The following is a 27724-nucleotide window of genomic DNA, read 5'->3' as shown; positions in this document are numbered from 1 at the left end:
TCAGATTGAACCATTTTCAGCTTTATTCCAGAGCAGAAATAAGTCATTTCCTAACAATAAATATAAAAAAAATAATAATAAATTAAGGTTCGAAAAAAATATCCAACGAAAACGAAATCAGTAACACTGACAGAGTAGTGAATGTTGCCTGAAGGGGAGGGAGGTCGGACGGACCGGCCCCCAGCCTGGGAATGTCCGACACAGGCCACCGTGTACCCTCAGCCCCAGCCGAGCCCCCTGCCACACACACATACTCTCCACAAAGTACAAAATATATATTTTTTAAAAAAACCTCAACACAACCAAGCATCCTGCGAGGGCCCCGGGGAAGCGAGATTTGGCCCATTGGGGCCGAGGACAGGGCCTGGGGGGCTGAGGAAGGCACCAGAGGGACAGGGGAACCACTTTGGGTCTTGCCCAGCTGAGTTTGCTGGCTGTCCTCTTCTCATCTGTGGGTGAGGCTGGAGGTACCCTGTTCACGGGGCCACAGGCCAACCCCTCCACCTCCCGAGACGGCGAAGGGGTTTGGAAATGTCCTGTGTGTTTGTCCACATGTCTTGGCGGGGCTCCTGCCCCAGGGGATGCTGGGAACACGGCGGTGCCTGCTAAGTGCTTGGCGGACTGTCCTTTGTAGATGAAGAGGCCCCCGGCTTGGGGTCCCTGAGCGTCTCCCCGGTTTAGGCCAAGGTGTCGTCCAAGACGCTCCCCCCCCAGCAGAGGCCTCAGGGAGGCATCAATAAGGAGTAACTAGAAATAAATAAGGTCCCTGGTGGCCCAGTGCAAAGCTGGCAGGGAGGCCACTCTGTTTCTTCAAGTATTCTTGGCCAAGGGGGTTTGCGGCCTGCCGGGGTTCAGATGGGGATCCCCACTGTGTTCACCTGGTCCTTGAGTCCCAGCAGGCTGTAGGCGATGCGTTTCTGGTGGCCGGGCAGCCGCACCCCAATCCTCTTGATGTCGCTGTGGGTGAGAGAGAGGGGGGAGTTAGGGGCTGGCCGGGAGAGGCGGGGAGGGGTGGGGGGCAGAGGCTTGGCAAGAGGAGCCACATCCCGAAAGCTTGCTGACATCAACAGTTAGGAAAGGAGAGAAGGGCCCACGCTGTGAGAAGCTTCTCCCCTCCCCCATGAAACCGGCATGACCGCCTGTGAAGCAGGTGCTCTCTTCCCCACTATTTTGCAGATTCGAGAACTTGAGGCTCAGAGAGGGGACGGGACTCGTCCAAAGTCACACAGCCAGGAGGTGGAGGGGCTGGAAATCTTAAGAGCTATGAACACACGCCTGCTCTCCCCCGGCCTGGATCTGTCCTCCCTGTCCCCAGCCAAGGCCTCCTCCCTGGGCAGCACTGGTGCCATCACTGGGTGCAGGGGGGCGCGGCCAGGGACCCCCTAGGGGTGTTGCTCTCAGCTCTCCCTGCTAGGCCTCTTCCCAGCCACTGCTCTATTCCATCCCGACTCCGAGCGCCCACTGCTGACAACTGAGGAAGAACTCAGGACACACTTTGCAGTGGGACCTCAAGGGTTAACGTTCTGCTCGAGTTCTTCTAGAGGGAGAGGCTGGCGGGTCACCAGGCAGGTGACCAGGTCACCCCGGAACTAACTAAGTAGGTGTTCTTCCTTTAGGATCCTCAATTTCCTCACCTGTAAGATGGGATGAGTGTCTAGCTGGAAGGTGGAGGGTGGGAGACCCCCGGACACAGGTGGCAGAGGCGGAAGGCGGCCTCCGTGCCGAATGGAAAGATGTGCCCAGGAGCCCAGAGCCCTCTCCTGCCCCCCTCCCAATGCCCCTCCATCCCCTTGTAAAACCACTTATGCTCCCAGGAGCCCTGGAGCAGGACGTTTATTGCTCACTCTGGGACTTTTCTCTACCACCACCCTCACCCACCAGCCCAAACCCATGAAAACACCCAGGTTTTTATGGGCCGTCTCCTGGCTGTAAATGAAACTAATTATACGGTGCGAGCTCCTGTTTGCAATTCCAGGAGACATGACTTTCCCACAGGCTCTGGGAGCCCTCGGAGGAGAAACGCTGGGCAGGGAAGGGCAGACCCGGATGCGTGGGGAGGGGGGCTGGGGGGGGCTCCAGGAGGGGCTGGTTGCTCCACTGCAGCAGGAAGGCCAGCAGTTGGACAGCAGGTAGAACTTCCTAAGCCACCGCCGTGGGCCAGTCCAACGGAAACAGCTGGGGCTGTCGAGGAAGCAGCGCCACTTCCCCCGCACCTGGGGTGGCTCCCAGGGAAGCATTCACAGCACCGGGGAAGGAGGCGCTACTGAAAAGCAGGATCCTGGGCCTCGCTCCAGACTCACTGACCTTGAAGTTCTGGAGGTGGGGCAGGGAGTCTGCATCCTACTGGGTCCCAAAGACCCTGATGTGCAGCTTAAGATGCAGGGGGTTAAGTGAGTGCTAGGAGGGTGACAGCAGAGACCTGTCCCCTGGGCTCCAGGATGGGCCTGGTACATAGTAGGTCCTTTGAGGACTATCTGCTGAAGGAATGAACGGCTGCTAGTGGACATGGGGCCGCCGTGGGCCTGTCTCCCAGCCTGCTGTAGTTAGGCTGACAGGGTGGGAGCTGAGATTGCTCCTGAGACCCGTCTAGGAAGCAAAAGCCCTGGGCCGGGAAGCAAGAGGCCAAATTTTAGTCTGGGACGTCATCAAAGCCTCGGCAGGTCCTGTCCTGCCTCTGGGCCTCAGTTTCTGTACATGGAAAGTGGGAAGCTTTGCTTAGATGCTCCCGAGCCACCTACCCCAGCTCTGCTCTTCTTCAACACAAAAAAAAACCCGCCGCCTTCCCTGCCTCATTTGCTAACCCGGGAGGCGCACAAGATGAGACTCACAGGCCAGCCTGGTCCCTGTGGCCCTTGCAGCAGACCAGCCCAAGACTGTTCCTGAACCAGCCTCGGTTTCCCTCTTGTCACTGCCATCAACTCTCATCACAGGGGTAGGGAGACACCTGACCGAGGCTACCTTTCCTCTGAGCACTCTCAGCGCAGATCCAGGCCCTGGGAAATTCAGAGGACGCACATCCCCAGCAAGCACCGCCTATGCGCTGGCCCTGGGCACAAGGAGGGAGAGAGGCCTCCCGGAGCCTCACATGTCAATGCTTCACTGTCTCAGCAAACAGTGCATCAGCACCAAGCCTATGCTGAGGGTACGCAGTGACCATAAGGCCCAGCGGCCTGTGCCCCCCTCCCAGACACTGGACAGTGCCTTTGGTGGGACTGGGCATTTTTCTGGGCTACAACATCCACTGCTTCCTTAGTTCCTCAAAAGACAATTCAAACCCTAGTCTAGCTAGATGACTCAAGCGACTCCGAAATAACGTGGTGAACGCTCAATGTGAGAAAATGTGGCCTTCGTGGGATGGCCCAGGGCCTGCAGGGGAGTGAGCAGTGGGTCAGGGGCCAGGAAGAGCAGGGAGGGGACACTGAAGCCTAAACCTCAACCCCACAGGGAAAGTGCTTGAGTTCTGAGACCAGCTCACTGGCTCCCACTGGGACTCACGGCATGTGCAGACACAGCCTTTGGGGTAAAAAAGTGGTCTAAGATCCCCACTTGTTTCACTGATTTGAACTAAAGAAGGAGGCAGGGGTGGTGAGTCACACAGGCCCCAGCTCTGAGCACCACCCAGCTGGTAGGAGGCGGAGGGAGCGTAGAATGACTTCCTGCCTTTATTCAGACCTTTCCAAACACAGCGCACATGCACACACACACACAGCCTCCATCCATCCAAGACAGCCCTGTCCTTGCTCGTGGGAAAGGAATTGGCCAAGCAGCACCCCGGGCTATTTCGGGAAGCTTCTAAGAACATGTGTTTCCTGTAAGCGCTTCTCCTTGCCCCTTGCTCTGCTCACCCACAAGAGTAGCTGTGCTGTCCCCACCGGGAGCCCCTAGAGGCACAAAGAGGCTGCTCTAGGTTCCCGGGCGAAAGGAAGGGGCCCAGGAACCCTGGCATTTGCCCACAGGCTGCAGGCTGAAAGCAAGGGGGCCGAGGAGAAGAGGACAGTGACATGGGTTAAGTCCCTACTAGGTACCAGGCATGTCACCTGCACTGCACCCATGCAATCTGCACAGCAGGGAAACAGGGAGCAAGCCTCAAGGACGGAACCTGATCTGAGCAAGGTCTCCCACTAGGAAGCGTCAGATGTGGGACCTGAAGCCAAGTGTGACTGCAGAGCCCGAGCCTGGAATCCTGCCGCTGTCTGGAGACAACAGATATCCTGGGACCCATCTCCTCTCTCCAGGCCTCCCTCTGGCCAGCTCTGTCCCTATCTGACTCCCCGTCCCCTGGGATGGGCCACGGCCTGGCCCGAGAAGCTGTGACCAGCAATCAGAAGCCCAGCTCAGCGGTCTTCAGGGGCCCTGGAGAATGTTCCTGCTTAGGCCCAGCTCCCAGAACTTCTGTGACCCAGAACTGCGGGAAGCCCGGGTGGACCCCCTCCGTGTGATTCCCAAAACCTCCCAGCCCCCAGGGCCCATTCCAGCCCTGACCTTGGACCCTGTACATGCTGGGCTCTTGGGGCCTAACACTATTTTTAGAGGCACAAAAGGCTGAGAGGATAACGTCTTCTCCCTCCTGGGATGGGAAGAGGTGTCCGTGCCAAGGCCGTGCCGGGAAAGGTCCCCAATGTTGGAGGGGAGAGCGGAGCTCCCACAGGGCCGCCTGACAAAGGGCTGTACCCAGGGCTAGGGCCGGGGTAACTGGCACTTCTTGCCAGGCTGGACCACAGGGCTGAGAGTCAACCACAGCGGGGAGAGGTGTCCGGGAGGGGATGGCCCAGGGCACTCTCTCCCGGGCAACGGCCTAGAAGTCCAAGGGCTCTGCCCATTTCTCTTCAGCACCCCGGAGAGGAACGCTGCCCCTAACCGCTGTGTGACCTCAAGCAGGCTACGTAACCTCCCAGTCTGTTTCTCCACTACTGACCTCCATGGTCCCCGAGCTCCGGGCCCTCAACGACCGACCAGGGCTGGAATCCCACTGGGCCTCTAGTGGCTGTGGGACCCTGGGCAAGTCCTTGCACTCCCCCCCCTCCCGTTTCTCACCTGTCCGCGGATATACGGACAAGGCCCACCTGCCAAGTTAGTGATGAGGACGGATTCAAAGTGCTCAAGCACACAGCTGGCACACAGTTAGCCCACCACCAACACTGCTCTGATTATGACAATTACTATTATTTTCCCCTTCTGGAAAGAAAAAGATGCAGGAAGAGGGGGGAGCCAGGAGTGAGTGCCCAGAACTGCTGGCTGCTGGCCTGGCTCTGCCCTTCCTGTGAAGCCTCTCCCCAAAGAAAAGGAGAGAGAAAGAAGAAGAGGGGAGCAGTGGGTGGCCGAGGTGGCCTTGGAGGCAGGAGAAGGCCGGGCCAGACTCACTCGTTGGTCATCTGCACCACCTTCTCGATGGCAGTGTAGCCAGCCGCCAGGAAGTGCTCTGTGTACTGCTGCATCTTGATGGACTCAAGCCACTCGGACACCGTGCGGAAAGGCACCCCCTCGGAGCCACTGGTGCTGGGCAGCCGGATGGACACCCTGAAACAGGTATCACCCACCTGCAGGTGAGCGGCTGCAGCACCCAGCCCGCCCCAGGGGGGGCCCAGGCCTGCCGCTCCCCCTAACCACCCTGCACCTCAGTTTCCTTATGTGGGTAACAGGGGAGCCCAATCAGGTAGGCTTCAGGGAGACAGGCTGGCATGTCATGAGCACTCAGTGTTTACAGCTCCTGCGCCCCCCACGCCCCGCCCGCTCCCCCCTGGCAACACCACCACCGATAACCACAGAATAACAAAATGTTAAGATTCAGGTTCCTGGAGGCACAGCCCCAGCCTGGCGACCTGCCAGCACATAAAATACTTAATCGCCCTGTCTCAGCTTCCTCATCAACAAAAGGCAGATAATTACAGGACCCATCTCATCGGTCGTTTGAATGAGTTAAAACATGTTAGGTGCCGAGCGCAGCGCCCGGCGCGTTTCCCATGTATGCCGATTGCTGCTACAGGTTGGAGCCCCCGCCCCGGGCAAGCGAAGCCCACGTGTGGGTGCCCACCCCCACCCACTGGCCCCAGCCGGCCATGAAACCGGGGGCCGCTGTGCACGGGGGCGACGGAACTAACCGGGGGTCAAAGTCAGCCAGGGTCTTGAGGGAGTCGGGGGCGCGGATGAGCTTGTCGAGGATGCTGACGATGTCGGCGAACTTGGGGCGGCGGGCGCGCTCCTGCTGCCAGCACTGCATCATAAGCTGGTAGATGGCGGAGGGGCAGTCCATGGGCGTGGGGAGCCGGAAGCCGTCGTTGATGGCTTTCATCACCTGGGGAGGCAGGATGGTCAGCACCGCCTGCACGGCCGCCAGACCCCCGCAGGGCTCCCTGAGGAGGCCCCGGCCATGCAGGCGGGCGAGGAGGGCAGGGAACCCCAGACACACGTGGGGACGAGCCTTCTTTCTGGAGTCCGATACACAAGCGTCAGAGGTACAGAGGGCAAGTGCTGAGGGGCTGTCCCCGGAGTTCCATGGAGGAAGGGGCTCCTGACCCCGCTGTGTGCCCTGCAGTCAGCCTCCGTCCAGTCTGGGGACGTCTGTACCAGCCACTCCCTGCAGCCAGAGCCCTCCTCCCGCTCCGTGTCTTCACCTGGCTACTTACTGCGCCTTAGTCTCCAGGCTGCGTGAAGCGCTGGGCACCCACACTCACACACAGATGCATCTATCACATGCACATGTGCATGCACACCCAGGTGCATGCACGCAGGAATGCACACCTCCTCCCCAGTCCTTGTTTCCTTGTCGTTCCACTGACCATAAGCAGACACTGGGTCTGGGGCCCAGCACAAGCCTGGCTCATAGGGGGCCCTCAATAGACATGTACTGAATGTACCAGATGAAGATTAGCCCCTCCAAACTCTCCTCTGCCCAGCCATCGGGGTGTGGAAACGAGAGGGCTTCCGTTCAGGTCAGGAGAGGGCTGGGCAGGGTGATGGGGCCTACCTCATGGTTCGACAGCTCCCAGTAGGGCCGCTCGCCGTACGTCATCACCTCCCACATGACGATGCCATAGCTCCACACGTCGCTGGCTGAGGTGAACTTGCGGTAGGAAATGGCCTCCGGAGCTGTCCAGCGGATCGGAATCTTGCCACCCTGCAGGGGACCCAGGCCCGGTCACTACTGTCCCTCTGGCCCGCCCTAGGACGATCGCAGCCAGGCCAGATAGAGTCAGGGCCCCTCGTCCATGCTCCCTGGAGGTGTTCTCACCTGTGTGCCTGAGGTCCATACTCAGGTACGTAGGTGAGAGGACCTGGAGCAGCATGAAGGCCGCTTCACCCTCAAGCCCTTCATCCCGGGGGGCGACAGCTGCCCTAGCACTTACACTGGTGGTGTAGGTGGCCTCGGGGTCATCCTCCAGCACACGGGACAGGCCGAAGTCCGACACCTTGCAGACCAGGTTGCTGTTGACAAGGATGTTGCGAGCGGCCAGGTCGCGGTGAACGTAGTTCATGTTGGCCAGGTACTTCATGCCGGCCGCGATGCCCCGCAGCATGCCCACCAGCTGCAGCACGCTGAACTCGCCGTCCTTCTCCTGCCAGAGCACAGGCCCTCAGCCACCAGGGCACCCCGAGCAGCCCCAGGTTCCCCACCTACCCCAGCCCACATCCTCACCCGAAGGAACTTGTCCAGGGCCCCGTTCTCCATGTACTCGGTGATGATCATCATGGGTTTGTCTGCAGAGGGTGGGCACAGGCGTGAGGGGGTGGCCAGAGTTGTAGATGGGGCTGCGGGGAGCGGGGGGCTGGGGGGGCACTGCTACGGACAGAGCCCCTGTTGGGTGGCCCTTCTTTACGCCCACTGCGGGTGATCAGGCCCTGGGATGGGGTGGGTCTCCCGCCCCCACCCTGGTGCCCGCGCTCACATTTGGAGACGACACCCTCCAGGCGGATGATGTTGTGGTGGCTGAACTGGCCCATGATGCTGGCCTCGCTGAGGAAGTCCTACCCGCTGCTTCTCGGTGTAGCCGGCTTTCAGCGTCTTGATGGCCACGGGCACCTCCTTCTTCCCCGACGCCTTCAGTGTTCCCTTATACACCTCCCCGAACTCTCCTGCGGGAAGACGAGGTGTGAGGACCACCCAGTCAGCCTGGCCATCAGGTGCCCCCAACGAGTCCCAGGCCCCCTGGGCAGGCGCACTGCACTTACCTGCCCCAATGACCTTCTGCCGCGTGACACAGGACGGGTGAATCTCAGTGGTGAACTTAAGCACAGCCTGGTTGGGGTCCTCATATGTGTGGGGGTCCACGTATGTCTTCAGGGGCTTCAGTTGCTCTGGACGAGAGGAGGAGGGGCAGGGTCACGGTTTGGGGGAGCCCCCTGTGAGGGGTCACCCAAGGGGAGGAGGAGGAGGAGGCCATGGCATCACTGAGCCCACCACAGAGCCCTGGGAGCGCCCAGCTATCCCGTCTCCAACGCAGAGCTGGAGGGCAGAGCTGGGGGGCAGCCTGTGGGGACGGCGGGGGGCGCTGCATCTCACCTGACTTGGAGAAGTAAACGTCCTCCGAGGACTGGCGGGTCCGCAGGCTCTTCCTCCTGAGAGAACCCCACGGGGAACCCACGACATGGGGGAGGTCAGAGGCCTGCTCTGGCCATGAGCCTCCCGGCCCCCACCTCCCTCTGGTCCTGAGCGGGGCCTGGTGTGCCGGGGGCTCTGCTGAGCAGGCAGTGAGAGGCGGGGAGGAAATGAGCAAGCAGGGCTCGCTCCCGGGGCTCTACACCCCGTAATGGCCCCTTAAGTGGCCATAATGAGGGCTTTCCTCATTAGAGCTCCCAGAGCTTCCTGCCTGCGTGTCCAGAGGAAGTGTGGACGCAGCGTTACTAACGAGGGCACAGATGATGACCGCCACGTCCTGAGCCCCCGCGGCGTGCCAGGCGCTGTGCTGGGCACTTTACAGCCCGCTGCGTCCTCTCGGCCCCGGGGGGGCCGGGGTTAGATCACCAGCAGCCCCATTCTGCAGACAGGAAACCGACGGTCCCGCCCCGCTGTAGCCCACCTCGGCCCTCGGAGAGCCCAGGCGTGGGCTCCAACCAACCTGCGATGGATGAAGAGGCCGATTCCTGCCAGCACCAGAAGCAGGACGATGCCAACGGCCACACCGCCAATCACTGCCAAGTTGCCAGATGCTTCCGTGGCTGTCAGGGGAGACCGGCTGATGACAAGGGAGCCCCCCAACTCCAAAGACTGGCAATGTCCCCTTTGCATCCAAGGCCCACTTTAGGGACCCGAGACATGTGCCGGATGCTTTTACTTGTGACGGTTCATGAGAATATTTATTCCCATTTCATAGATGGTAAGTAGCAGGCCTGCCCTAGGGAATATGGTAGGTGCGGCCAGGTGCGTGGGACACTTTCCATGACCCAGTCCGCCAGTGTCAGGCCCCATGTCCTTCCTTCTTGCAACACTGCCCTGAATGCATGTCCCTGGTCCCCCTCCCCCAGACTTGGGGCCAACCCCCACCGGGCTCTCCTAGGCCCTGGCTGACCAGGAAGGGGGCATTTTAAGTTCTCTGATCCGTTTGCTCCTCCCAGATGTCCCAACTATTCTGTTTCAGGGCCTGCCCAGGCCCTGGTGCCCAACTCACACAACGTCTGGAACTCGTGAATCTTGCTGCCGGCACCCTGGCCCTCCTGCGTCAGCGCCTGCACCTGGATCAGGTAGGTGGTATCCGGAGCCAGGTCGTCCAGGGTCACGGAGAAGCCCTCAGTGCGGCGCACGTTGTAGCTGTTGGAGTCCCCCTGTGGGTGAGGGCAGGGCATCAGCTGGGCCCACCAGAGGCTCCCCCAAGCCTGGTTTAGCAAGGCAGCTCGCTTACATCAGCAAACTTGACGCTCTTCTCTCTCTCTTTTTAAAGATTTTATTTATTTATCAGAGAGAGAGAGAGAGAGCATGTGTGAGAACACAAGCAGAGGGAGGGGCAGAGGGAGAAAACAGACTTCCTGCTGAGCGTGCAGCCCAACGTGGGGCTCCATCCCAGGACCCTGAGATCATGATCGAAGCTGGAACCAAGATTCAGACACTCAACCAACTGAGCCACCCAGGTGCCCCTGGATGCTCTTCTTATAGGTGAGGAGACTGAGGCTCAAGGAAATGAAGTGAGTCACTCAAGGTTACTGCCTGCAAATGCACGACCACCAGCAATGTCTGATCACCGAGACCCGGCTCTCTCCCCAACCCCGACTATCTCTTCTGGGGAGACTCCAGAACACTGTGTCTCCTCTCCCACAACTCTCTGCTGTGCTGGCCTGGGAGAGGTGACTCTCAGGAAGACCTCAGACCTCAGTGTCCTCATCTGCAGAACGTGGTAAGCATCTGTCTGTGACCAGCCAGCCCTCTGCTTGCCACCCAGCCAGGGCCAGCTCCGACCCCTTGTTACCTTCTTGCGGTAGGTGACCTCGTACTTCCACACACGGCTCTGCTGTGGTGGGGGGATACTCCAGGAGACACTCAGCGAGGTGGTGGTGCGGCCCTCCAGCTTGACCTTTGGGGGCTCTGGTTGGGGGGGGCAGTGGGGGAGGGGTGTGAGGAGCCATGTCGGGGGTGGCTGGGGGTGGGTGGTGGGGTGAATACCCCCAGACCCAGACCCAGTCCCGTCCACAGCCGGGGCTCCTCAGATCCCAAGCCCACATCAGCACACAGCCGCAGGCCCTGGACCCCAAGGGCTGGCACATGTAGGGCACCCCGTGACTATTTATGAGTGCATAAATAATAAAAGTAAAACAACAGCTGACTCTTGCTCTATCCTCTCTGTGGACAGGCACCGTCCTAAGAGCCTTATATATAATTTATTGAATCCTCTGGATAGCCCTGTTATTACTCCAATTTTGTAGGTGAGGGCATTGAGAGAGGTCACAGAGCTCGGAAGAAACCCAGACTGATTTTCACCACCTGCTGCGGCCTCTCTCTGGACACAGCCAAGCCCTGGGTGGCCACCCTCCCGAAGCCCCACCTGACCCCCCGCCCTCACCTGTCTGGTTGATGCTGACGCTGGCGGTGCGGAAGCTGCGGCTGGCCACCAGCTCCGACACCCCGTTGCGGGCCTCCACCGCAAAGGTGTAGTTCATGTGCGGCTCCAGGTCACTGACCGTCACGCTGGTGCGGGTCAGCGCGTGCGGCGGCTCGGAGTAGCGCACGCTGGCCTCGCAGGGTCCGCACTCGCCCGACTCGGGCCAGCACTGCTCGCAGGTGACACTGTAGACAATGTCGTCCCGGCCCCCGCTGTCCTGGGGAGGCGTCCAGCGCAGCTCGACTTTGGCGCCCATGCCCACAGCCGTGAGGTAGTGCGGGGCGGAGGGCGGGCCTGCATGGAGGGCAGAGGGCAGAGCTCAGACCCGGGCAGCCTGACGTGTCATCCAGCACACCACGTCCACCCCAGCCACCCTCCCTGAGCCAAGTCAAAACTCACGAGTGCAGGGCATGGACAGCAGGTCCTGGGGGGCTCGGAAGTAGCCTTCCTCACAGTCACAGAAGGTGGCCCCCTCGGAGGACAGCACCGTGTGCACGGGGCACTCCAAACAGGGGCTTTCGGATGCCTCGGACTTGAAGAATCCAGGCGAGCAGGCTGGTGGACACAGGGACAGACGTCATTTTAACCCGAAGTTCCCACCCAAAGCGACTTTTCCAGCGGGACCTCGTCCCAGAACCCCACACAGGTTGCTAACCTCCTCTGGGCCCATTTTCTCATCCCTAAGGCATCTTGCGATGACAAAGTGCATGGCAAGCACCTAGCTCACGCTGGGCACCCAGGACGCGCCTCGCCCGTGTGCTCCAAACCTCTGCACGCTCCCCACCAGCTCTCGCAGGCAGGGCCACACCCGAGCCGGGCGTTCAAGGCTTACATCTCACCTCTCAGCTTCCCGAGAATCCTATCTCACACCTGGCTCGGCCCCAGATGGAGCCTGCTGCCCGCCTGCCTCATCCCCTTTAATTTGTGCAGACCAGCCTGATGGGTCCCCACCCAGGCTTCCAGCGGCCCAGGGCAGTAACTGCATCTTCCCCACTGGCCTCTGTTGACCCACTGTCACCACCACCACAGCCCGTCAGCCAGGCACACCCGCTCAGGATGCCACCCCTGCAGGTGTTCCCCCACCCCAGGACCCGACCGCCTTCCTGTTCCGGGGCTGGCCCACCAGGAAGCAGGAAAGGCCAGGCCCCCAGCATCATCGGTGGAGCTACTTCCAGGACAGGTCATTTCGGCCATTCAGGAGGGCAGCCAGGAAGCAGCTTTTCCTCCCCGGTGGAAGGTCCTGTCCTCGCCAGGATGACGAGGGGCTCAGGCACCTGACTCCAGAGGCTTCTTCCTCCCACCACCCTATCCTGCCCCTGCCCCGAGCCCCTTCCTGGCTTCACAGGCAGGAAGCTGCCTAGACACGGGGCCCACCGTGCAGGGCTGCTCAGGGCTTGGACAACTGCCAGAAGGGCCAGGGTGGGGTGGGATCACCCTAGGGACCTCTTCTACAACCCCACCATTACTGTACCCGCCTCCATCTCATTCTGTGGACAGCAGCCTGAGACCCTCCAACCTCAGTGCCATGTTCATTGCTCTGTGACATGGACCCTGAGATGGACAGAGCCCCTGAACTCAGGGCATGGGAGCGCATGACTATGTCTCCCATAAAGGGGTAGGCAAGAGCTAAGGAGGCTGAGGAGTCATAGCGGGGATATTTCAGCCGGGGCTTGGAGGCTGAGTAGGAGTTCGGCAGGATGGAAAGGTTGGAAGGAGGAGGTAGGGGTGAGAAAGATCCACACAGAAAGTATGAGTGGCTTTCTGGGCATAAATGGGGGAAGCAGGAGGCAAGAAGGCCGAGAGGTTTTCAGGGATCAGACTGAGCAAGGCCTTTAATGTTAGGCCAAGGAGCCAGGACTTTATCCAGGGGCAAAAACAGCCACTGATGGATTGATGTAGAGCCAATGGCACAGTCAGATCCACACTGTCAAGAAAATTCTCGGACAAAGTCTTCCTCCTTGTCCAGTTCCCTGTGTGAGTAGAGCTGGGGAGCAGGACTGGGGACGCCCCTCGCCCACCGTGAGTGAGCAGCCTGTCCTGCCACCACATCAAAACCTCAGCAGAGGGGCGCCCGGGTGGCTCAGTCGGTTAAGCATCTGCTTTTGGCTCAGGTCATGATCCTAGAGTCTTAGGATCAAGCCCCATGTGGGGCTCCTTGCTCAGTGGGGAGTCTGCTTCTCCCTCTGCTTCTGCCCCTCCTCCTACTCGTTCTCTCTCTCTTTCAAATAAATAAATTAAATATATTAAAAAACAAAACAAAACAAACAAACCTCAGCAGAGGCCCTGAGGGTGTTCGTCCAGGACAGAGGGGGCCTGGGACCCAACTCCTGCTCTGTGCAGTGACACAAACAGTGACTGCTGAATAAGCACCTACTGTATGCAGCTCCCAGGCCACGTACCTCACACTCACTTAGTCCTCACAATGAACCTGGCACACTTGGGCACTGTATCATTCACTCTACTTTCAAGGAGAGGAACCTGAGGCCCAGAGAGGCAAGACCACTTGTCCAAGGTCAATGAGCTCCTAAGACCCAAAACCCAAACCTAAACCCAGGAAGCCGGACTTTGAGTCCCTCTCCTCCCACAGGCATCTAGCATTAGAGCAAAGAAATCGGGACGCCTGGGTGGCTCAGCGGTTGAGCATCTGCCTTCAGCCCAGGCCATGATCCCGGGGATCTGGGATCAAATCCTGCATCGGGCTCCCAGCAGGAAGCCAGCTTCTCCCTCTGCCTCTGCCTGTGTCTCTGCCTCTCTCTCTCTCTCTCTCTCTCTCTGTGTCTCTCATGAATGAATAAATAAAAATCTTGAAGAAAAAAAAAAAGAGCAAAGAGAAATCAACATTCTAAAATGAGCCCGAAGAGACCGGAGATGAGTCCTGACCCATTTCACCAGCCAGAAGATCCCAAGACTAATTTCAGAGCAGCTGGGGGGGGGGGGGTGTGGCACGTGTGTGGCACCTCCCGACATAGGTCTTCTCAAACGGGGCACACTATGGCCTCTTCGAGGAGAGAGTAGAATCAACCCCGGAACATCGCCTGGGGAACCTAAGTCTCCTATCGTACTTTAGCAATCCACGTGTATTTGGTTTAAGATTTTATTTTTCACTAATCTCTGTACCCCACGTGGGGCTCACACTCACAACCCGAGACCCACCGCCCAAGCCGGCCAGGCACCCCTCATGTACCCTGCATTCCTCCTTATATATATGTCACATTACAAAAGTAGCTCGCTCCTCCCCAAATCTTTGATGAAAAGGAGACTCTGCAGAGCTGGGCCACTTGATCTTGGGATTTCAATTCCCCCCAGTGCCCTGACTTGTCGCTGGAGGGGCCGATACCCCAGGTAAGTGCTGGCTCCAGGTGTCCTAGGCCCAGGGAGTCGGGGTGCTCAGGGGCCCCCAGAACCACCTTCCCTCCCGGGCCCTCAGGCTCAGGGGAGGGGACACAAGCCCCCACAGCTCGGGCTGGGTTCTACCGAAGGCCTTAGCCACCTGCAAGCCCCCACTGATGCCCCCGCGCCCCGCCACGTGGTTGCTCCCCAGCGCCCCCCTCCCAGTCCCATGCCAAGAGGAGGAAGGGGGGGGAAGAGTCACGTTCCATTCTTTGGCCCCAGAGCCCGGGGGTGGCCTGACTGCTGCCGGCAGGAAAGAGGGAATTTGGAGAGATTTCCGCTGCGGATATGCCAGATAATACAGTGGAGAGGCGGCGGCAACAGGGCATGTGCTTGCCTGACGAGAATGCGCTGCCCCCCCCAACCCCACAAGCACACGGGGCTGTCCCCGGGGCCCTGGCGGAGTGGGCCTGGCTCAGGGGCCCCGGAGTCCACGGGTAGGACACCAGCAAGCCCCCGTGTCTTCCTGACTTTGCCTGGCTGGATCTCCTGGCGTCCTGGGCACATCGGGTGTTCACACACACCCAAACACACCAGCAAGCACAGAATACCCACGGTCCCTTAGCCGACCAGGGGACTCCTACGTATCCTTCAATACCCAGCTTGAGCTCCTCTCCGCAGCCCTCCCGGGCTGCCCAACTTCTGACCCTTTTCTGCCCCACCGGGGGATCTGTTACTCAATCTTCTGTTTACCAAATAGAAATGGAGCACTTCCTACGTGTCTGGCACCATCTAGGATATGATGGTGAGACTGATAAACACCGTCACTGCTTCGGGGGAATTCACAGCCTGGCTTTCATGCTCCCTTTGAAATTACTTCTGCTCCTATTAGAATCTTCTGTGAGAGCGGCAGCAGGTACAGAGTCTGATCTCTCTGTGGCCCATGGCCCGGCACAGGGTCCAGCACACAGTAGGGGTGCAGGTCACGTTGGTTGGCTAGGTGGACGGACAGGTGAATGAATGAATGAATGAATGAATGAATGAATGAATGAATGTGTGAGTCAACGACTAAACTTAGCACGTGTGCATTAAACACTCGCCACAGAAGAGTCCTGGGACACCCTACGGGGACGGCGCCCCAGGATGTCCACCTGCCTGGCACAAGAGCCTGGCCCGGGCACACCTATGGAAGGCTTCTCTGGCCCGGGGTTCCCTGGCGGGCCCGGGCCACCCCATGCAGGGGGGGCAGGGGAATTGGGGCACGGCAGCTGCACCCAGAGCTGCACCCCGGTTTTTCCAGTTCCCGATGCCCGCCTCTCAGGTGGCAGCGTGGAGTGACTTAGGGACACCCGCCCTCTGGAGTGACGCAAATCTAGCCCCGGGGAGAGCCCCTCCCCCCCAGGTCCAACCACCTCCCCAACTGGTCGTGGTGAGGTCACAGGGTCAAGAGATCGCGGTGGCAATTCACCCGGGGCCAGTCACCTCCCCAAGCCAGGGGGACAGAGTGTGGACTTTGTCTTGTGCCCTGACAGGCGGCAAATGGTGACCTGTAAGTCATCGACCCTGCCAATGAGGGCCACTGAGAGAGCTCCAGACCCGGGGGGCTTCTCATCCCCAGCAGGCCCGCGGCCCCATGTGGGGATGTCCCCAGGCCGCTAGCACCTTGCCCCCTTCACACACACCCTGGAGAATTATCTTCAGGCACATTCCTCCACGGGCCTGAGATAAGCGCCACTCCCCCCCAGCCTCCGCCTCCTGCTGTCTCCCCACCACCAGCCTTTTATCTTCTGTTTGCTTTCCCTTTGCCTCCTTCCTTCCGTTCTGGGGACCCACTTACCTCCGGTGAGGGCGGGAGGGGCCACCCCATGGGGCTGCCAGGGTGTGAATTTGCCCCCGGTGTGAACTGAGGCGGGGCGGGGCGGGTAGGGCAGGGCCCAGACGACGTGGGGAGCCGCCATCCATCCACGGCTCCCCCCCACGCGTCAGAGGACACCGGGTGGCACTCCCCAGGCAGGGACGCGCCCAACAGCTCACAGAGCCCCCAGCCTGGGGACCAGTCACATCCTAAGCGCAGCTTCTGCCCACAGCTCCTGACACAGCCCGGGAGCCAACCTGCCCCAAGGCCACCTTAACCAGAGCCGTCCCCCGACCGGACTGGGCCTGGGCCATTCAGGATCCCAGTACTGGAACCCTGCTTCTTGCCCCACATGGTGAGATCACCCAGTTAACAGCTTACCGGGGCAATCCGGGTTCTCAGGCTCTCAGTAGAAAGTCCCAGGATGGGACGCCTGGGTGGCTTAGAGGTTGAGTGCCTGCCTTCGGCCCGGGCCATGATCCTGAAGGCCCGGGATCAAGTCCCACATGGGGCTCGCTGCATGGAGCCTGCTTCTCTCTCTGCCTATGTCTCTGCCTCTCTCTCTCTCTCTGTCTCTCATGAATAGATAAAATCTCTTTTTAAAAAAAGGAAAGTCCCAGGAGATAGATTCTGATCACTAGGTTAGCAAGGGTCCAGTCTACCCATTTCACAGGTGGGGTGAATGAGACCCAGAGGGGACTGGCCAAGGTCACACTGCTTATGGAGAGGACACCAGCCAGGGGCAGCTAGCTGGGGACAGCACACTGGCCCTCCTTGTGCCAGGCCCCAGCTCGTTTGGTCACTGGTCACTGTTTCCTCTTGCTGGGCCTCAGATTCCTCATCTATAAAATAGATCTACCACCCTCAGCCTTTTGGGGTTTGTTTGCCTGAAGGAAACCACAAGAAATGCTCAGCCTGGTGCCTGGACTGGGGGTGTCCCTGTGAACTGGGGAACAGAGAAATTAGGAGATGTCCCCAGGGGACTGGGCCCTTGAAGGAGCAGGAGCCTCCACAGAGGGAATTCCCCACGGTACCCACTCCAGCGCCAGCCTCCCAGCTGCTGGGCCGAGCCTTTGGCCAAAGCCGCCAGCCACCTGCTCACCTGGCCGGCAGAGCCCATGGCCGAGGCGCCAGGCAGGGCCCCAGCAGCTCCGCCGCCGATGCCAGCACAGGAAGCAGAGACAAAGCCGCCCCGGGGGAGATGACGGTCAGCCTGAGCGACTCCACTGTCCCCCAGGCAGGCCGGGGGTAGGGCAGGGGACTGGAGCGAAGCTGGCTCATTCCTGACATAGCTCGGAGAGCTCCCCGGGCAGCGTGCCCACCTGTCCGATCGCAGCACCTGAGCGGTGCCTCCCTTCTGCTGTCCATTTAACTCTTTCCTGAGAGCCAGGCTTCCTGGGAAAGAACCCCAAAAAGCAGTGAACTCTAAAGATGACCCGGACCAAGTGCTCGGCGACCTCAGGGAATCCACACCCCTCTCTGGGTGCCATGTGTCATCAGTAAAAGCCCCAGTGAGAGGATCTGGGTCCTCGGCCCCGCGGAGGGGCGGGCGGGGAGGGCCGGCCCTGTACCTGCCTCCATTTCTCCCTCAGTGTGCTCAGTAAGGGCCCCCGATCACCCACCCTTCCGTCATCTGGGGGCTGCCCAGAGAGCTCGTGCCCCGTCCCCCCGCCAGGAGCTGAGTCAGGGATTCCAAAGGAACTGGTCATTTCCCGCCCCGTTTCCTGACCCATCCTCCAGCCTGGGCGCCGCCGCATCTCCTGGATTCAAATCCCAGTGTGACCACACAGCATTGCTGTGTGACTCCAGGCAAGTCTCCTCACCTCCCTGAGCCTCAGTCTCCCGTCCGCGCCTCGAAGACAGGTGGGCCCCGATTCAGCAAGCGTTCCCACAGAGCGCCCGCGGGGAGCACCTGTCCGCAGGAGGTCCTGTTTTTCTCTCCACTGGCCTCGTGGTCAGGGGGGGGCTGCTGGGAATGTTGCAGGGATAAAGAGCAGCCGGGCTGGGGCTTCCCAGCTACACCGAGGGCCCCTAAGAGCACAATGAAGGGAATCTGGGTCGAGGGATCTCAAGGAGGAAAAAGCAGGGCAACAGGTGGCTGGCAGTTGAGAGGTTTCCACCAGTAAAGTCAAAGATTTTGGTCTTGGAAATGAGTCCTCCCAATCCGGGGCCTACTCAGCGCTTCACAGGCAAAGCCCCCGCTGACCGCCTCTAGGGGAAGGAAGGCTGCCCCCCCTTCCTGGAGAGAGTCTCTCCCCCACCCTCACCCCCCTGCAACCCCAAGGTCCACTTATCTCTGCAGGGGCTGAATCACCAGCCTGTGGAAAGTTTTCAGCTGCCCCTCACCCCCCACCCCTGCATTCCTGTGTGAGGATGTCATGTGGGAGGAGCGTGCTCGACCCACTGGGCTGCCTCGGCCCCCCCCACCCCGCAGTCATTGTCTGAAACTGGGAGTGTGCACTGGAGGTCACCTAAAGCAGCGGCCTCCTCGGGAAGAGAGCTGGAAGGACAATGGGGTGGTAGGAAGGACCGGAGCAGGGACTACACCACAGGCCTACTCAGGAACTTCTCATCCAGGAGTTTATAGGCTGTGTTAAGCAAGGTTCTGAGGATTTGTTTGAGGAGCCAGATAGAACCTATCAGAAAAGGCTTTCAGGCTCCTCTGACATTTCAACCTACTTCGTGTGTTGCAGGATCTATGTCTTGAAAAAAACCAAGTAGAAAGCCTTCTTATTTGAGGCCAGAGATGAAGAGAAATTTACCCAAGATCACCCAGCTGCAGGGCTGAACCCCGATTTCTCAACACCCTGCTTATCTCAGCAAAGAAATTCCCAGAGAGAGAGCGAGAGAGAGAGGATGAGCTGGCCTTCCAACGGTTGGCCTGCATTCCACAGATGCCCTGCCCCACAGCCATTTCTAGAAAAAGTCACCCATTGAAAAAAATCCCCATTGCTGTAGGGATTTCCGCTGTCACAGGCCCTGGCCGTGCCAACCCACAGCCTCCTGATGTGAGCTCACTAAAGCCCAGGCCCCATCCCCAGACACAGTCCCAGAGAATCGGCCTCTATTTGTTATCAGTAGATTGGTCAGGGGAAGCTGAGTCGGTGGCCCTGGGGCAGGCCGGGCAGGGAGGACGGACCTTGCACCTGCCTTCCACTTTGACCTCAATGCAGACATTTTTCAAAAGCTGATGGTTCATGTGCAGCCAGGGGATGTGAATCCCAGGTCTGGTTCCCCCACCGCCATGTATGAAAGGGCCGCCTGAGACCCAGAGAGATTAAGTGGCTTGCCCAAGGTCACGCAGTGAGTTAAGAGAGATGGAACGAGCCCCGGGGACTGTCCCATGTGTTCACAGGGCTGGTACACAGCAGATACCGAAGTTACATTTGCGGGATGAATCAAAAATAACAACCACACTTTAAAAGCACTTATGTGTCAGGCACTGACCTAAGCACTTCGCGAGCATTAGGTCATTTGATTATCATAACAACCCTATGAGATAGGAGCTGTGTTCATCTCCATTTCACAGATGAGGCAACCAGGCAACAGAGAGAGGTTAAGCAACTGGCCTAAAGTCACACAGCTACACGTAAAGCAGGGTTTTTTTGTTTTTTTTGTTGTTTTTTTTTTTAAAGCAAGGGTTTGAACCCAGGCATTTTTGTCCTAGAACCCTTGCTCCTAACCTCCACGCCACACTATGCTTCAACACGCCCATTGTCAGTGAATGAGTGAATCCAACCATCAACAAGGAAACCGAAATCCAGGAAGGATCAGTGATTTCCACTAACAGCACCACCGCACGTCAGGGCCAGAGGCGGCCTTACCAAGATCCCAGCGGTGCCAGGCCCAACAGCAGAACCCGGGACCCCGGCCCCGCACCCCGGCCGCGCCCGTACGGCCACTCACCCTGGCAGGCGTCCTCCACCTTCTCGTAGCCCGCCTGGCACAGGCACTGACCGATGGGCACCAGCCACTCGCCGTCCACCGCGCAGTGCATGCGGGGCTCCTCGCCCCCGGGCGGCACCACCGCGTGGTCCACACACGTGCCGGCCACGGTGGCCAGGGAGGGCGCGTCGGAGCCCGCGATGGTCTCGGGGAAGCGGGCCAGGCCCTGCAGCAGCTCGGGGCACTTCTTGTAGTAGACGCGGACGGAGAGGAGGGCCACGCAGGCGCCAATGTCCTGGAACGCCAGGTAGAAGCCCTTGCGGCTGAGCGGCCCCACGGAGCGCTCCTCCACGTTCAGCTTCACGTGGCGCGCCTCGAAGTCGCTGCTGACCGTGATCTCGTCGGGCGCGATGGTGTCGATCTTGGTGAACTGGCGCTTCTGGAAGTTGGTGCCGTAGTCCACGTCCGACTCGGCGTAGTAGAGGTTGAACGTCTCCTTGCAGGAGCTGGCGCCACCGGGGAAGCTGTTGCAGTCACGCACGGTGAACTTGAGCTCGATGAAGATCCGCTCGGCCTCGCCGCGGTACACCCAGTTGGTGCGAAGCCAGTTGTCCTGGTCTCCGGCCACCACATTGCACACGGAGTACATGTAGATGGGCATGTCGTCCATGATGTTCTGCATCAGGTCCCACTGTGCGGGGGTGGGGGGCGCGGGAGGGTGACAGGTCAGTGTGGGCAGGCAGGCCCAGGGAGGGGCTTCGGGTCACCCTCACACACTAAAAGTGGCTGAGCTAGGACCTGTCCTCTGGTGTCTCTGATCCCAGTGTCCGGGTACTGGACCTCTATATGGGACTGGGAGCCGGGGGAGTCTGGGGGATCCGTGTGACCTCGGGTGGATCACTTGAGCTCTCTGAGCCTCAAAGTCTGCATCTGTACGATGGGGACAAGAGCTGCCTTGCAGAAGTGCCGTGAGGATCAGTGATAGAGTATCTACAAAATGCTAAGCACATTGCCTGGCATGCGTAAGACGAAGCAGCTCTCAGACAGGCGGCTGGTGTCATTAATAGTAGTATTTGCCGCATGTGTGTGCGCACAGATGGGGTGAGTGGCAGGGAAAGGGTTAAGTCAAAAAGAATGGATGAGGAGTGCTTGGGTGGCTCAGTTGGTTGGGTGTCTGCCTTTGGCTCAGGTCATGATCTCGGGGTCCTGGGATCAAGCCCTGAGTCAAGCTGTCTGCTCAGCAGAGAGCCTGCTTCTCCCTCTCCTGCTCCCCCCACTTATACTCTCACATTCTCTCTCTTTCTCAAATAAATAAAATCTTAGAAAAAGAAAAGAAAAAGAGTAGATGACTTCCCATTATTTAGATCCTGGCTTTAGAACAGATCAGCACACGTTCTTCCCTCCTCAGAACATAGCTCAGTGTCCTCTGGGAAGACTCCCCAGGTTGGGCCAAGTACCCCCTTCTGGCCCCCACAGTCTCCACACCCCCTTTATCACAGCTCTAGGCACCTATGTGGTGACACCTACATCTGGCTCCCATACTAGATTCTGAGCTCGCTGCGGCAAGGACTGCATCGAATTCATTAATGCATCCCCAGGACCTACCTGAACAGAGTGGGTGCTCAGGAAAGGATTTGTTGAATGAACAAATGAATGAGTGAATGAATAAAACAGAGGGGCTGGGGTCAGAGGCCTGGGCTACACCATGTGACACTGGCCAAGGCTTTGCTCAAATGCCCTTGGGCCTGTTTCCCCGCTCTGTATAATGAGTGGGTTGGATTAGGTGATCTGTGTTCCCTCCCAGCAGGATTCCAGGATCCTGGAGATCCACAGAGCTGTATCTCAGGCCCTCACGGGGCTAAGGTGACCAAGGACAAGGAGCTGACTCACGCAGATCTGGCCAGCAGTGAGAACTGCCCCAAGGAGCCCCCTGGAAACATACTTCTCCCCGGCGCAGGGCCCCAGGACAAACTCAGCAAGGGTCCATTATACAGAGGGGAAAATCAAGACCCAGAGAGCAGCAGTATCTTCCCCAAGGTCATGCAAAGCTGGGAAAAGGATCCCAGTGTCTTGCCCAGCAGTCCTGGTGACAGCCAGGCAGGGCAGGGGTGGATGACTTGGGTGGGGCTGAGGAAAACAAACTCAGCCCCCAGCAGGAGGGGGAAGTGACAGCCGGGGGAAGGGGAGAAGGCAGAGGGGCCCAGCAGGAAGAACCTGGATCCGGTTTCCTGGGGCTATGGGGACCTGGGAGCCCCTGTTCCGTCTCTCCTTTACCCTTCACCCTCTGGGCTGCAGCCCTGAAGACAGGGAGCCTTAATTCCTTCCTCCCAAGAGGTAGATGGAGGAAACCAGAGGGGGTTGCTCTGAGCATTGGCCCGCTGGGGCGCCCATGGGCCCTGCTCTGCGGGGGCCTCCAGCTGTCTCGCCAGCCCTGTCCGCCTCCCCCTTCCCCACCTCTCAGCCCCCAGCCTACCCTGTCTGGGGTGGCAGACTGAGCTGGTGTGGGAGGCAGGAGTTTGGTCCCTGGCTGAGCTGTTCAGATTCAGGCTGGCCCCATCCTCCCTGGGTCTCAGTTTCCCCATCCCCATCCCCCGCTTGACCATGAAGGCTTACCCCTTTGCCATATGGGTGCGTGAGCCAGCCGAGTTCCCCTTTAGCTGCAGCAAAGTCCAACAGTACAACTGGAAGAGACAGGAGGGCCAGTGAGCTTGGGGGCATCTCCAGGACTCAGGCCATGGAAGGAAAGGTGACAGTCCCCCAGCAGCCCCAAGAGGCCATGACGACGGCTTCCTCAGCTTTCAGAGACCCCACTATATGGGGTCACTGTATCCCAAAGACCTGTCCCCAAAGACCTGTCCCTCGACGGATAGGGAAACAGGGAGGGATGGGCCCTAGTCAAAACCACACGAACTGCTGGGTAAGAACCAGGCCCCCTGTCTCCCACGCCACCAGCTCCACCACGCCGCCCCCCTCGGTCAGCCCCCAGCTGGGCAGAGCAGGACAGAGCTCAGCCCAGCGGGGGGACAGCAGCTGGCCAGAGCTGGGGCGGGCAGGGCTGGTAAGTGACACCGCGCCCGCCCCGTCTGCTTCCGGAAACAAGGCCCCTCAGCAGCACTTCACACATGCACGTGGGCCTCGGGGGCACTCGTCCCTGCTCCTGCCACAGCGCCCCCCGCATGAAACACCCCCCACCCCACCCGGGCCACGTAGTGCACACATAGGCGGCACACGTATGTCCATACGTGTCTCCTGGCACTCCAAGAAGAGAGGACTGTTAACAGGTGGGAACAGCTCCAGGGAGGAGAGGGGGGATGACGAGTGGGGGGTTTTCTGGAAACTGATCTTCCCACCACAAAAGCCACAGAGCAGGCAGGATAAAGCTCGGAACCCATAGGGGTCTCAGGAGGGGCCCAAAGATACACACAGCTGGGGAGGTTCCCTCCCTGGGAAAGTCACTCCCACTGCCCTGTCCTTCACACCCTGGCTACTGCCCTGCCAGGGGTGCCTGGGGGAAGAGTTGGAAACCTTTAGAGGGGACTTCCAGCCCCAGAGGGTTCATGTACCGGGACCGTACTGTCCCCAGAGAGGCATCTGGAGCCTGATGGAGGGACACACTGCCAGCACCTTCCCTAGACCTAGTCCTGCCCTTGGGTAAATCCCATCGGTTCATCCCTGGCTCTCCGCCAGGCTCAGTGGCTGTAGCCAAGACCCAAAACCTAAGACCCAAGATCCTGGGTAGTGTCCCTCCTCCATTTCCAAGTAGAGTCCAGGTAGCTGCCCATAGGTGGCACCCTCCCTAGAGAGAAAGCTGCTGCGGGCACTGTGGGAGCTCAGGCAGGGAACCTATATGAGGTTGTACCCCCACCCCCACCCCTTCAGAGGGTAATACCCTCAGGTGGAGGCGGAGGGGACCAAGCACTCCCTTCCTTGGACTTAGGAGCATGAGGAATATGGCATATGAGGAAGAAGCAGCATTCCTCAAGACCAGGACTTGGAAGAATGACTCTAAAAAGGTGGACCTGGGCAGGCAGCGAGCAGAGATGGGCCTGATTTAGGGGCAGGGATGGAGGGGGCTGAGAGAGAAGTCTTAGGAACCCGCTCCTGGAGTTAGGATGGCCTACTCCCCTGGGCTGAAGGCCCCCAGGCCTGATGTGAGGCATTGCCACCGCTGCTGACCTGTGCCAAATCTCAAATCTCTCGAGGAAGGGCCCTGCAGCCCAGACCGGGAAGAGGAAATCCGATGTGGCACCTGTCCCAAGGCTATGGGGATGGGGAGGGTGGCTGGAGCCGGTAGGGTAGGGGCACAGATTTGTTCAGACATGCCCGGAGCCCAGGCTTGGAAAATTCACTAACCCCACTAGCAAATGGAATGTTCTGGCTACAAAGGAAACAATCTGGGGGTTCCTGGCTCCAGCTGAGTGGGCAGGAGGACGATGGTGAGTGTGTCCCTCGGTTCCAGTACATGTCCCTCCCCGACCCTTCCCAGACTGGTAGGAAGCTGCAGGCTGCACCCCTGAGGGAGGGGGCTCGTGGCTCCCAGGCTCTGAAGGGTTAACCGGCCCAGAGGGATCCCACCACCCCTGCCAGAGCACATTCCCCCTCCCAGCCCCAGGCCTGGCTTTACAAGTATCACGGGGCTCAATCTGAGAAGAAAAGAAGCCTTCACACAGGAAGGAGCCTCCCCAGGGGGCTTCCAGCCACAGCCCCCTCCCTGGAAATTCCCTAGAAGCGATCACCAGGAACAGGAGCCCAGCTCTGTGTGGCTCTCTCTCCCTGAGCTCTTCCAGGGACAGAGGGCTCTGGTTCCCTGGAAGGGGTGGGGACCTGGGAGCCACTTGGCTGCCCCTGGAACCTTCACTGAGAGGCCCTGGCTAGTCAGGGCCCATCCAGGAGCCCTCAATCCTTCTGGCCACCCCCAGCACACTTCCCTCTCTGATTTCTCCGCCTTCGTTCCATCATCAATGTCATAAGGCTTTCTTTACTCAAACACGACACTACCTGGAGTCACCTCCCTGCTCCCCGCTTCCCACTTTAACCAAATCCAGCTAATTCCTAAAGAAAGGAGTAAGGCAAGGGGCTCTGTGGGGAAAAAAGGGAACAGAGGGGGAACCTGGACTCTTCTTACAGAACCAAGCCAAGGACTTTCCAGGGCCCGAGCACACTCCAGCTCCCCCCTCCCATCAGCCACCTCCTCAGCGCCACTGCATCCCGTGCCCAGCTATTCTGATTCCTAGGAAAATCAGCCACGAAACCACAATGGGCTCCAGCAGCTCTAGAAGCCAGACGCCCAGGCCTGGCCCTCTGTGCAAAGAAAGGGCCCTGCCTGGCAAGGGCTTAGCCGGGGCCTCCCTCAGTTTCCCCATTTGCAAAAGGAGGACAGATTCAGTGGCTGCTGAGAATCCAACAGGCTCCATCTGGGTCTCCAAATCCAGACTCTACCCACAAGGAGGGGGCGAAAAAGGAGAAGGGAAGTGAGCAGAGCCTGGGTTACGGGGTGGAAGGGGCCTGTGTGTCCTTCTCTCTGCCCACACCACCCCCTCCATCTACTCCCAGGCAGATTTACCACATTTGGCCTGAAAACCAACGAACAGAACCCACCAGCAGCTGCCAGCTGGGCCGCCACCACCAGCACCAGCACCACCACCACCACCGTAGGCATACCTAGGGAGTGGTTCACAGGGGCTCTTGGAACCTAATGTTCCCCCACCCCAGGACTCTCTAAACACACCCTTTCCCTCCTCAATCCCGCGGAGGGGGAGGGGGCTGCGACTCCGCCAGGCTGGGGAGGGCACAGTATGGGCACAAGGACCAGGCAGCTCCAGGCTTCCAGGCCGGAGGCCGGGGCTGCTGCACACCCGCTCAGCGGCTCAGTAGCGTGGGTCCTGTCTAATCCCCTCACCCCCAGGACAGCCTTCCAGAAAGGCCTGTAGAGATTCCAGCTGTCTCTCCCCTTCCCTCGAAGCCCAGTCCCCCAGGAAGGGGGAGGACCACAAGCTGGAGGGTGGGGAGGGGAGAGGAGTATTGCAGATGGCAGCAATCCCTGCCGCCCACTCCTGCAAGTTGGGACCGGGAGCCCTGACCCATCCAGGAACTCCGACAGGATGCGCCCCCCACCTCCACCTCCACCTCCAAGAGCTCCAGCTCTGGCCTCTTTTCCTCCCAACTTGCAAAAGCAAAACCTCCCACCCCTTTTTGGGAGGCAGAGAAAGAAAGCAAGGCTCAAGGAAACTTCTCACCGGCCCGGGTTTCCTCTGCACTTCCCCCTGCTGGAGCCTGCGGAAGCCGCGCTCGGCCCAGGCCCACGGGGAGAACTTGCTCTCACTGCTGGAACCCGAAGCCCGGAAGGTCCTCGGCCGAGGGCAGGAGCCCCCATCCTCTCCGCGCCCCCGGCCCAGGGCGGCGCCCCCGCTCACGCACCTGCCCCGCCCAGGGCAGAGTCTGCGGGCCCCTCGCCCTGCGCCCTGCGCCGCTCGCTCGGGTGATTCAGGCCCCCACCCCCGGATGCCCGGACTCCGCGGTGGCCCTGGGGTGACGGCTCCACACCTTGAGAGGCCGCGCCCCCACCTGCCGCATTTCCTCGTTCTGAGTCACCCCTTGCTCAGAACGCTCGACTTTGGGACTTCCTGTCCGCACTCGCGGCCCTCGAACCTGACCCCTGCGCCTGACCCCCGGGCCTGGCAACGCGGACTGGGAAGGCTGGGAGGCTGTGCGTGGGCAGGTTGGCCCGAAACTCGCCCCCCCACCCCCTCCATACTCTCCTGCCCCGGCTGGAGGCAAAGGGGGGCGTGGAGAACAGCTCAGGGCGCACGGGCTTCCCCAGGGGGCTCCCCGCCCGCCCCAGAGCCCCCTCCCCGCAAATGAGGGGCCTCCGTAGGAATGCTTCCCCGCAAAATCGGAGCGAGCGCGCTGCTGAGGACGGGTCACCAAAGGCCCTCGGCCGCCCCGTTGTCCAAGGGACCCCCGCGCCCCCCGTCGGGACGCGCGCCCCTGAAGCCGCCGCCGGGGCCACGACCGCGTGGCGGGCGCCGCGGCCCCTTCTCTGCGGCCTCCGAGCCCGGCCGCGGCCGCTCAGTCCCCGGAGGCCCCGTGACCCCGGGGCGGGGGTCCCCGATGCGCCGCGGAGGCAGCGCGCGCCCTCCCCTCCCGACCCCGGCACCCCGCCCAGCGCCCCGGGGCAGGCGGCGCCGGGTCGGCCTCCGAAGTTGCGCGCGCGCCCCGCGGGGCTCCGGGCGCCGGGTGCCGGGTGCCGGGTGCCGGGTGCCGGGTCGGGGTGCCCGGGTCGGGCGGCGGCGGCCCCGGCTCGCACACTCACCTTCCTTGCCCTGCGCCGCGGCGGCCGAGGCCAGCACGCAGCCCCACAGCAGGGCCAGGCAGGCGCGGGGCCCCGGCCGCTCCATGCCGCCCCCCGCTCCCGCCGCCGGCTCCGCGCCCCGCTGCTCCGCGCCCGGCTCCCGCCCGCGCGCCCGCCTCGCTGCCGGCTCCCCCCGCGGCCCGCGCGCAACTTCTCGCCTCCTGCCCGGGTCCTTAATGGAAGTTGGGTGAGAACCGGCTCGTGTTCATTCATGCCCCGCGCTGACGTCACCGAGGCCACGCCCTCAGGAATGTCTTTAAAGGGGCCGGGCTGGCACCG

General features: G+C 60.3%; 1 protein-coding gene across 1 annotated transcript; it reads right to left on the bottom strand.

The window, feature by feature from the left end:
* Nucleotides 1-27581, bottom strand: EPHA2 (EPH receptor A2). The gene is given in 18 exon segments (XM_025447445.3): nucleotides 1-957; nucleotides 5362-5517; nucleotides 6099-6292; nucleotides 6965-7114; nucleotides 7344-7553; nucleotides 7634-7695; nucleotides 7884-7962; nucleotides 7964-8070; nucleotides 8167-8292; nucleotides 8498-8553; nucleotides 9054-9153; nucleotides 9603-9756; nucleotides 10395-10510; nucleotides 10986-11318; nucleotides 11424-11579; nucleotides 20116-20785; nucleotides 22708-22775; nucleotides 27407-27581. Coding segments are annotated over 18 exon segments (2928 nt in total). The 5' UTR covers nucleotides 27492-27581; the 3' UTR covers nucleotides 1-851.
* Nucleotides 27582-27724: the final 143 nt, after the last annotated feature.

The sequence above is a fragment of the Canis lupus genome, chromosome 2 (assembly GCF_003254725.2).
Source record: "Canis lupus dingo isolate Sandy chromosome 2, ASM325472v2, whole genome shotgun sequence".
NCBI lineage: Eukaryota > Metazoa > Chordata > Mammalia > Carnivora > Canidae > Canis > Canis lupus.
Note: the sequence above shows the minus strand (reverse complement) of the source record. Positions and strands in the feature narration are given on the sequence as shown.